The sequence below is a fragment of the Sarcophilus harrisii genome, chromosome 3 (genome assembly GCF_902635505.1).
Source record: "Sarcophilus harrisii chromosome 3, mSarHar1.11, whole genome shotgun sequence".
Classification (NCBI taxonomy): domain Eukaryota; kingdom Metazoa; phylum Chordata; class Mammalia; order Dasyuromorphia; family Dasyuridae; genus Sarcophilus; species Sarcophilus harrisii.
The window spans coordinates 565,166,945-565,178,492 of NC_045428.1; the positions used below are offsets into that span (position 1 = coordinate 565,166,945).

Genomic DNA, 11,548 nt, shown 5'->3' on the forward strand with positions numbered 1-11,548 from the left:
ACCTCTGACCTCCCGGCTCTGCTGCTGGGTGAGAAGGGCAGAGTTTGAGGTCGGGTGTTCCCGATCCGAGCCCAGATTCTGCTTTATTCTGTGACCAGGCTGCGGGCTCTGATTTGGGAGGATGCCAGGGCACAGGTGATTTCCCTATTTAAATTCTGCGTCTCCTCCACTCCCTGGGGGCGCTCGGTTGCTTAGAAGAACAGACAAATGGTTAGTGAGTCCCTGTTGCAAACTCCCGCCCGCCACTAAGGAGCTAAGGCCCAGGCCGCTGCCAGGGCGTTGGAGGCTAAAATGTGACCGAAGTCATGGATCTATGAGCAGAAAACTAGACAGAATTTGAATCTGGGTCTCTGGAGGCCATGGAGGGAAATTCGCTGTCCTGGTGCCCTACGACCCGGAAGGACTTCTAGTACAGAATCCTTCTCTCTTGTGCGAGTTTGGTTTGGAGATGCTCAGGCCCGGGGGTGGCAGAGTGGGGATGTTCTGGGCCTTCGCAAGGCTGGCTGGGAGATGGGGAGCAGCGAAAGAAACACAAATGCGCTAAATATGAAACAAACACGATTACAGGGTGACAGATAGATGCACAGTTTACAGAAGGGGAAACGGAGGCTCGGAAGGGGCAGGGCTCGCCCGGGGCTCCCCCAGCTGTCCAATGGCAGAGGCAGGATGAACACGGGATTCTTGGTTCCGCCTTCGCACGGCCGGGGCGCTCTCCAAAGGATCCGGGGCGGGGCTACACCCGGGTCTGCGCCCCGCCGAGGGCGGGCAGCGCCAGGACGGCGGGGATCAGGGTGCCCTGCGGGGACGGGAAGCCCCGGGGCTCGTTGGGGAGGAAGCGGGGAGACACGTAGTCGGCCAGGAAGCGCAGGTGGAACTGGCGGCCCACACAGTGAATGAGGTTGCCCACCACGGCGCACTGGAAGGCGGCCGGGTAGTGCGCGCGGTAGGTGGCGCACTCGTACCAGAGGCGGGCCCGGGCGCTGCAGCGGTACACCCCGATGCCCAGGCTGCGGTTGAGGTCGAAGCGGTAGAGGAAGCCGCCGACGGCCGCCATCTCGGCCGTGCGGTCCTTGCCGCCGGCCGCGGGGCTGGCCCGCCAGCGGTCCTCCCGGCCCGAGTAGCGGAGCAGCAGGTAGCGCAGGGTGCCGCCCGTGACGTAGATTTCCCCGTCGCAGGCCGTGGCCGTGTGGGCCAGGGCGAAGGTGTCGTTGGGCAGGGGCGCCACGAAGGCCCAGCGGTCCTGGCGCGGGTCGTAGCGCTCCACCGTGTAGAGGCACTCGCCCCCGATGGCGTACATGTAGCCGTCCAGGGCCACGAGCTTGCAGCGGGGGCGCGCCTGGTTCAGCGGGCACATCTCCCTCCAGATGCCCGTCAGCGGGTTGTAGCAGAACACGCGGTTGGAGGCGCGCCCCCCCGCCCTGGGGCAGCCGGCCACCACGAAGAGGTAATTGAAGAGGCTGCAGAGCGCGCAGCCCCTGGACGTGGCCTCGGGCGGGAGGGCGGCCAGGGGCCACCAGGCGTCCCGCGCCTCGTCGTAGGCGCAGAGGCGGCCGCCGCCCCCCTGGGGGCAGACGTCGGCCACCACCAGGCGCTTCTGCCCGCGCAGGCGCCTCTGCAGGATCAGCTCGCGCTCGGCGCCGCTCAGGCGCCCGTAGATGTCCGGGCTCTGCAGGACCTGCAGGTAGTTGTCGCTCATCACCCGGTAGGCGGCCTCCTCCAGCGCGGGCAGCTTCTCCCTCTTGGCCAGCCGCAGCGCTTCCGAGCAGTTGCCCAGGTCCAGGCGGGCGTTCTCGGCCGCCCCGGGCCCCAGGGGCAGCCGGAAGAAGCTGGTCCCGGCCACCCGCTCCACCTCGGGCTCCGGCCGGGCTCCCGGCGGGGCCGCGGGCGCGGGGAGAGCGCGGGGGCCGGGGGGCCGCGGGCTGTCGGGCCGGAGCTGGAGCTCGGGGTTCTCGGCGATCTGGAGAAAGCTCTCCTTGCGGCTGAGGCTGGGCCCGGGGGCGGCGGGGGGGCTCTCCCGGGGACCCTCGGCCCGGCCCGGGGGAGGCTTGGGACGGCTCTCGGGGAGGCTGGGGAGCGGGGGCGCCGGCCTGTCTGTGGAGACGCATCGGGAGGTGGACTCCACGTAGTAGTCATAGATTTTCCCCTTCAGGCCGGGCCCCCCGGGCCTCTCCTCCGGCGCCCGCGCCCCAAGAAGGCTCTCCTCCACCCGAGCCCTGGCCAGGGAGGAGAAGAGGTAGCAGGTGTCGGCTTCCCCGGCGCGCCGGCTGAGGGCCAGACCCATGTCCGAGGCGGCCCTGACGAGCCCCGCGCCGCCCCGGCCGGCCCCCGCAGCTTGGGTGAAGCCCCAGCTCCGGGGCGCGTCCTCCCGACGGGCGGCGGCCTGCTCGGGGCCGGGAGCCGCGCGCGCCGCCCCCTCTCCCTGCCCCCTGGCACGGTCTCGCAGGAGACCCGGCTCGGGGCGGGAGTCCCCGGGGCCGTCACTGGCTTCCGCAGGTCCGGGCTCAGGGTCGCAGTCACCGAGGAGACGGTCCTTTCCCGGCCCGACGGCCGCCTCCCCGAGGCAGTCCCGGGCCCCTTCGGGCTGGCCGTGCCCCCAGGCCCCGCTGCCCCCGGCCCCCTCCTCCCTGCGGACCCGGGCGCGGGGTCTGAGAGCCGGCAGCCCAGCCCCGGGCGGGCTGCGGGCGGGCTCGGGCTGGCCGGCGGGCTCGGGCGGGCCCGCGACGTCTGCCTCCCCGGGGGCCGCGGCCTCGGCCCGCGCTGTCCCGCCCCCGGGTGGGCTCCGGGCCGGCCGGGACTTGTACAGCCTGTACACCAGCGTCCCCAGGAGCAGGGCGGCGGCGGAGAGCGCCAGCTTTCCTGCAAACTGCATGTCCGAGTGCCAGTCCCAGGGCTCGGCGCGGCTGTGGCTCATCCTGGGGCAGCGGCCCGCGGCGGCCAAGGAATGCCAGGAATCCGATTAATGATTGCCCAACCAGAGCCGGCTGCGGCCGCTTCCAGGGGCTCCTCCTTGGCCCGGGCCCCGCCGCCGAGAGGTGGCTTTGAGCCGGCGGGCAGCGCGGGCAGCGGGCAGGCCCCGGGCAACGCCTCCTTGCCCTGGGCGCTTTGCATGGGGCCGCGAGGGGAGGGCGCGGCCGCCCGGGCCCAGCTGGGCAGCTTTATTGTCACCCAGGTAAACAGAGATGCAGGAAGCGCAGAAGCGGATCCTCTACCAGGCGCCCGATGCCCGGGGACACTCTCTGGGGCTGTTTCCATTTTCAGACTTTGCAGATTCCCCGGCACGGGGGCCGGCCGCTGCTCGCCTCGGGTCGGGGGCCTGCCAGGGTCCAGGGGATCCTGCCGGGGAGGCTCCTCCGGCCCGGCCGGTCCTTTGTGGGGGGAGGGGCGGGGGCAGAGAGCCGTCACGCAGCAGGCCGCTGGGAACAGAGCGGCCCAGGGCCTGAGCCAAGAACTAAATCCAAACCACCTGATCCGACCCCCCTTCTCCGGCTCACACCCCTTCCTGGCCGGCCTCCTTCTCCAGCTGCTTAGTGCAAAGGAGCTTAGAGCCCACCCGTGTAGTGCCAGTCTCCTTGTAGCCCAGGCCGGGTGACCACTTGTCGGGCCTCATTCGGGTACTCGGGTGGGCTCGCTGAGGTCCCTCTGAGCTCGGAAAGTTTTGTCTTAGAGTCTCTGAAGTCCCTAAAAATGTGCAGAGCCCTTGGTGGGGCAGCGACTTGTACAGGAAATCTCTCCACTCTGAGTCAGAAATCAATGTCAGAGGGCTGGAGTCCCGATCCCTTGTCAACTCTTGTCTGCCCATATGACCTTGGAGAGAGCAGATTTTAAACCCTGACTAACTTGGACTTCTGTTCTCTGAATTGTAAGCAGGAAGCACGGTCTAAATAGGTAGGATCCTATTTGTTCTTTCTAGGTTTCTATTTTCTTTTTTTTGTTTTTTAGTTTTTATTTTATTTTTAATTTATGAAATAATTTAATTGATGGAATTTATGGAATAAAACAATCATTTCCATAACATAATATAAAAGAATGATTGTACATGAAACTGCAGATCTATTATGTGCAATTTCCCATTCCTTTTGAAGACAGAACAAAGTTATCATATACATTTATTTACTTATTTATTACTATTTTCCCCCTGCCTCTCCCAGAAACGGCTGTGATTAGACACAAATATGGATGGCTGGGTAAAACCTTTCTATTCATGCTTCTATTTATCAGTTGTTTATCTTGATGTAGAAAGTGTCTTCCTCCATATGTTTTCTCTAGTTAATTTGGATACTTAGAATAATCAAAATGACTTATTTGCTCAAAGACATGCAATATTATTCAATATTATATTGGGAATCCTAGCAATAGCAATAAGAGAAAAAAAAGGAATCTGAATAGAGAATGAGGTCATGAAACAACCTCTTTTTGCGGATGATAATGATGATATACTTGGAAAATCCCAAAGACTCAACTGAAAAGTTAGTTGAAACAATAAATAATTTTAGCAAAATGCGAGGATTTAAAATAAATCCACAAAACTCACCAGGATTACTATATATCACAAATAAAACCCAGCAAGAAGCGATAGTTAGTTAAAATCATTCTAGATAGCCAAAAGTACCTAGAAGCACACCTGTCAAAACAAACCCAGGAAATATATAAACAAAATTATATATATGTATGTATATATACATATACTTTTTATATGTATAAAATCAGATTTAAATAATAGAAGAAATAGTAATTGTTCATGGGTAGGCAGGACCAATATAATCAAAATGATGGTGTCCTCTTTTTCAAAGTGAAGCTTGAATTATATGGCTACTTACTGTGGATGCTTTCAGGTCTAAAGCTATGACCCAATTTGAATTCTTGCTCTATCACTTAATTGAGTTCAAAATGCACTCAAAATACAAAAATAAAAGTGAAGTGATTACTCAAGCAACTTATACTCTAGGGAGAGGGTGGGGAACTTCTGCAATCCAAGCTACACAAGCTAGCTTTGAGTTTTTTGTATTTAAAATAGGAGTCATAATACATGCAAGCTAAAGTGCTGTATATTGGAATATGATTTGGGGTAGAGACAGTCCCTGGGAGTGTAAAAGGTAAAATGATATGCAAACCTAAGTTTTTGTTATTATTACAGAGAGGCCCAGGATAGGGAGTTAGCAAAACAGCATTTTATTACAGAAGGTTCTACTCTACTTAGTTAAGAGGAGTAATTGGGATATGGGCAGAAAGAAGCTGCAGGACTCAGAAGGAACAAAACAAAACAAGAGTTTGAGCATTAGGAGATCAGGATCCTAATCCCATCATTGCCACCACTTCACTGGGTGTCTCTAAGGTGCTTCGGTTTTTTTCCTCTTTAAAATGAAGGAACTGGACTAGGCAATCTACAAGACCCCTTCTGGATCCAACAGACCGAGACCGACAGTGGAGAGCCTGGAATGTCCAGTTAAAAAAATCTGATCTTTATCTGTAGGTAACAAATCTGTGCCAGGAGGGGAATAAGGTGAATAGAGCTGTGAGGACAGAATCTGAACTGGAATGTGTAGTCAGGGAATCTGGTTTTGAAAAAGGACTCCCTCCTTCCTTCTTTCCCACTTTTCCCCCTTCCTTCCTCCCTTCTTTCCTTCCTAACTCTCAGATTCTTCATATATAAAAGTGGGGTTGTATGTGTTAGATTGGTGATCTCTGAGATCCCTTTCTGTTCCAAATCCTACAGTTCGTGATAAGATTTATTAGTTTCACCTTCTGTGCAAGTTGGATGGATGGATGGATGGATGGATGGATGACTGACTGCACTGGGTTGGAAGAAAACACCAGAAATAGGTACATAAATAAGGAGGCTTATAGGTCAGTATGGAAAGAACAATGACGTTGGGGCCAGAGGACTTTGCTTTCAATTCTGACTCATCTACTTCCTTATTGCCTTACCTTGGAGAAGGCGACTCCCTCCCTGTGATTCACTTTCCTCATTTGTAAAATGAGAATGATAATAGTTGCATTCCCTGCCTCACCGGACAGTTAGGAGGAACTTGGATGCTTGAATCCTTCTGTCATCTCACCCAAGATGTTTCTCCCTCCATCAGGGAGAATTGTAGCATAGGTGCTCTTTTTCATTCTCAGTACATCGCTTCACCATGCATTCCCCTAAATCCTCCTGATGCCTCCAGTCTGACATGCTAGAGACCATGAGATCCAGATCCTTTTCCATGGAAAAGATAGAAGGACATTGGATTGCTACCAATGGAACTTGTAGGCTGTCCTTTGGCTATAGGGCAACTCTCCTTCTTGTTAAATAAAGGAAGCTCTTGCTTCCTTTCTAGTCATGGAAATGATATCCTTTACAGCCCCTCTCTCATGCACCTATCCCTTGGTGATGTCAATTCACATTACCTATGTGTCTCTTTATGGTTTTTTGATTGATTTGTGACTTTTAATCTTCAGAAGTATACATATACATACATACACACATTTATATTCAATACTGAAAAAATTGGCAGATATAATTACTGAACTACTTGTCTTTGACCTCTGAAAGGCTGGAAAACAAGTAGGTATAATATGGGAGAGAGGTAAATGTTCCAGTTTTTTAAAAAGGAAGAGAATGAATCCAGCAAACTAAAGCAGGGTGAGCCTGGCTTTGATTCTTGGCAAAATTCTAAAATGTAAATATTGAGCATTTACTGTGTGTCAGGCACTGTGCTAATTAAGTACTGAGAATACAGTATTCCCTGCTCTCAAGAATCTTACAATTTAATGCAGGAGATATCACGCAAATAACTATGTAAAGTTGAGATATGGTAAATTGGAGATATTCTTAGAGGAAAAGCACCAACCTTTAGGAGGGATGATTAGCAAATATTTATAAAAGGAAACAGTGCTCTCAAAGGGCCCACGTGGTTTTTTTTTTTTTTTTTTATCAAGAACAGGTCAAACTAGACTGACAGTACTTAATTTTTTTTTTTTGGATGGATTAGTAGATTGGTAGATCAGAGGCTCACCATGGATAGAATTTACTTGGTTTTAGCAAACAATTTGGAAAAGATGAAAAGATTAAGGTTAAAAGTGGTCATCCAATAATGCATTGTTGGTAGAGCTGTGAAATGATCCAATCATTCTGGAGAGCAATCTGGAACTATACCCAAAGGTCTATCAAACTCTGCATACCCTTTGACCCAGCAGTGCCATTACTGGGTCTGTATCCCAAGGAAATCATAAAGGAGGGAAAAGGATCCACATGTGCAAAATATTTGATGCTAACAAAGAATTGGAAAATGAGTAGATGCCCATCAATTGGGGAATGGCTAAATAAATTGTGATATATGAAGGTAATGGATTATTATTGTTCTATAAAAATGATGAACAAGCTGATTTTAAAAAGGCCTGGAAAAATTTATGTGAACTGATGCTGAGCAAAACAAGCAGAACAAGGAATATATTGTATACAATAACAGCAAGAAGGTGTGATGATCAACTATGAAAGACTTGGTGGTTCAGTGATCCAAAGTAATCCCAATAGACTTTGGATAGAAAATGGCATTAGTATCCAGAAAAAGAACTATGGAGATTGAATGTAAATCAAAACATCTATGTTTACTTCTTTTTTTCTGTTTTTATTTCTCTCCCAAGGTTTTCCCTTTTTTGTTCTGATTTCTCTCTCCCAACATGATTCATAAAGTAATGAATTTTAAAAATAAATCAATAATTTTTTTTAAAAAGAAAGAAAAGTGGTCCTCAAAAGCATAGAGTTAATAGCCCTGATAGTTACTGAGATCTTTTCAGGGGGGGAGGGGGATCTGTGAATTTAATTTTTTTTATAATACCAAAGATGTTTTAATTTCTAATAGGATAAGCATTGGTAGCTTTAACCCACATAAACAAAGCTCTTGGGGGGATAGCAATAATATTTAAGGGTATAAAAGAAAAGGAGGAAAGGCAGGAATAAGCATTTCTATGGTATTTACTATATAAATAGTAGATTTAGGCACTGTCCTAAATGCTTTATAGTTATGATCTCATTTCACCTTCATGACAACCTCACAGAAAAAGACTTGTTATTACCCCTTTCCTACAACTTTTTACAGTCAAAGAAACTGAGGCAAACACCTATGGTCTACAACTAGTAAGTGTCTGAGGCTGGATTTGAACTCAGATCTTCCTGACTTCAGCTAGAAGGTATAGTGGATAGAGCATGGTGCCCTAAGTCTTCCCGAGAGAAGAGCTGAGAGCTGTGTGATCCTAGGCAAGTCATTTTACCATTTGCCTCAGTTTTCTCATCTGTAAAATGAACTAGAAGGAAAAATGGCAAACCACCAGAAAACCCCAGTGGGGTCACAAAGGCCCCACTGACCAAGAATGAGAACTTCCTATTTCCAGGTCCAGCTCTCCAAGAATGAGAACTTCCTATTTCCAGGTCCAACTCTCCATCCAGTTGACTCCCTAAGGAGATTCTGAGACCAGGACCCACTGAAACAAAAGACAGAGCAATGAGGTATATTCAGAACAGTCCTTAATGATTTGATGTCAGCCTGAAGAGTCACTAATTGACTCTGCGCTGCTCAACTTTGCAGATGACCCAGAGCTTGGTGGGAGATGGATAATGTGGTCAGGATCTCAAGGTTCTGGGCAGGCTGAAACACTGGGCCAAACCTAATTATAAGAGGAAAGTAAGAAGGAATCCAAGGGCTGACATTTCACAAAGTGATTGGATTTGGAAGGTTTGCCCCCTTGAGAGTGGAATGAAGATGAATGAGTGAATGCTTGGGCTTGGTGGTAAGGGACAATTTTTTCTTCATCCCACCCTCCCCAAAGGGGATGTCTCAAGCTGGTGAGGGAGAAGATTCCCCATCACTGGAGGTCTTCAAAGCCAGCCTAACTTGTCCTGGATGCTGTGGGGGGAATTCTGGCTGGAGGACGGGGCTGGTCTCAGGGGTCCCTTCCAACTAACTGAGATTCTCAGTCAGGCAGCCACAGAGAAAGAAGGTTGACATTAAAAGGCTGGATCTTTCTTTCAGCACCATATAATAGTGAGTCTCCTATCAGTATCTGCAAAATGAAGAGTTTGGACAATAGGATACCTTCCAGCTCTGACACTGTATGATACTATGAGGCTATGATACTAATTCTGTGAGGCTACTGAACTCATCCAGGTGAGAGGTGATTGGGGGGATTGGGATGGTGGCAACTGGGAGAGAGGAAGGAAGGGGAGAAAAGAGAGATACTGTGGAGGTTAGAGTCCCGAGAACTGGATGACTAACTGGATGTTATGGAGAGGGGAGGAGTCAAGGAAATAAGCATTATTAAGCACCTACTATGTGCCAGACATGGTGCTAAGTAATTTTACAAATAGTATCTAATCAATGAACATTTATCGATTTCTATTTATTTACTCATTCATCAATTTATTTATTCATTTATTTATTTATTGCTGAGGCAATTGGAATTAAGTGACTTGCCCAGGATCATATAGCTAGGAAATCAACAAACATTTATTAAACAACTAATTATGTGCCAGGGGAAGTTAGCTGTACATTGGTTAGAGTGTCAGGCCCGGAGTTAGGAAGACATCAGTTCAAGTATGAAGTTCATCTGGAGGCTGGATGACCATTAGTTTGGGATGTAGTCGAGAGGATTTCTTCTCCAGCTGGGCTTGAGTTACTTGGGTTTCCAATTGGGTGATGAGTAGCACTGTGAACAAATATAGACAACCTCTTACAGTTCTTTCCCTTTGGAATACTTGGATCTGGGCAGAATCTGGGAGAAAAAATGACTGCATTTTTTTTTTTTTTTACTAAGCCATGACAAATAACCAGGTATGGATTAGTATAGACATGTCTTCTTGAAAATGACCAGACCGACATTGTTTTCCAATGCTTCTTTAATGCATTATCATCAGTGACACCATAGATCAATCACCTATTTTTAACATTATAATGAGGATAATAAGAGGTGACAGTGATATGGCTTTTTAAGATTTACAGAACATTTTATCTATATTTGGGTCTCACTAGTTGGAGGCAGTGTGGGTCGATCAATCAATAAGCATTTATTTAGTGCCTATTACAGGTCAGGCACTGGGGATACCAAAGAGAATAATCAAATAGTCTGTACCCTCAGGGAGTTTACATTCTATCTGGGGAGACAGTATATACACAAATAAATATATGATGAATAAATGTGAAGAGAATAAATACAAGATATTTGGGAGGGAGGACACAGATTGTGTGTGTGTGTAATCTGCAAAGGGTTCATGCAGAAGATGGCATCTGAGCTGCTGTCAAAGAAAGAGAGAGACGCTGTGAGGAGCAAGAACATTCCGAGCATGGAATGGAGACCCGGATTTGGAGTCAGAGAACCAGGGGTTCCAGAACCACTCTGTAGTTGCTCCTTGTTCAACTTTAGGAAAGTCATATCACTTCTTTCCCTGAGAAGTGACTCACACCGGATCACTCAGCCCATATGCATCATAGTCATTGTGACAACTCAAGGCTTTAATTTAAATTTCATGGGAAAAAAAATTCTGAAGTAGGAAGGGAATATTTTGTCATTCTTGTTTCATGGATTAGGAAACCGAGGACTCTAAGGGGTTAATGGATATTCTCACTGCTCAAGGCTTTGGTTCTAAATTTCATGGGAAAAAATTCTGAAGTAGGAAGGGGAATATTTTCTCATTCTTGTTTCATGGATTAGGAAACTGAGGACTCTAAGGGGTTAACGGATATACCTTCCACCCTTGAGTCCTGACTTCCACCAGGGCCATCTAGCTCCTGTGGAATTGACAGCCCCCTTCTTCCACGCCATAATATTATTTTGACTGATATGTTTTCACAAAATCAATTGAGGACATTAAACCACTGAAGAGCAAATTGAAGCATGTGGTTGCCCTGGGAGCATAGAATTAAGGAGTCCTCAGAGCCAGTCTTTCAGAAGGAGAGGGAAGGAATACAGATCAGAGGTGAGGGGCAAGGGCATTTTAGAGACCTATGGGTGCTGACTCTGTACCTTAGCCCAGGACGCCTCCTGGACATTGAATGCCCTTTCTTCACTGCCCTCCTTATCAAAATTCCCAGCCTGCTCTTAGATATGGCTTAAGAGAAGTTACCTTCTATAGGAGCCTTTCCCAATCCCCCTAAACTGTCAGTGCTTATTCTCTTTTCAAATTGTCCCTTTCCTTCTTGCAATTCTTAGTAGATTATAAGCTCCTTGAAGATAGGAATTATTTTTAAGGCGGGGACTTCATATTTTAGTACCCAACACTGTGCCTTGAGCATATTAGGTCGTGTGCCATAGTGGACAGAGAGCTGATCTTGGAATTCAGAAAAGCTGAATCAAATCTCACCTCAGATACTTGCTAACTGTGATCTTGTTGAGCAAAGTCAACCTTTATGAGACTCAGTTTAACCCTTTATAAAACCAGCAGGTTGGACTAGTTAGTCAATGAGATCTTTCTAGTTCTAAGTCTTTGAATTTATGAAAACATCATGGAAAAGAGTTTAGATTAGAAAGGTGTTTGCAGAGAGCAATGACTGAAATCTTGGTGGAAATAAGTCATTCC

At 48.8% G+C, this 11,548-nt stretch overlaps 1 protein-coding gene across 1 annotated transcript; it reads right to left on the reverse strand.

The window, feature by feature from the left end:
- Positions 1 to 708: 708 nt before the first annotated feature.
- KLHDC7A (kelch domain containing 7A) lies at positions 709 to 3,486 on the reverse strand. Its single transcript, XM_031962748.1, has one exon. It carries the CDS (start codon positions 2,909 to 2,911, stop codon positions 734 to 736), a length of 2,178 nt encoding a protein of 725 aa, XP_031818608.1. The 5' UTR covers positions 2,912 to 3,486; the 3' UTR covers positions 709 to 733.
- Positions 3,487 to 11,548: the final 8,062 nt, after the last annotated feature.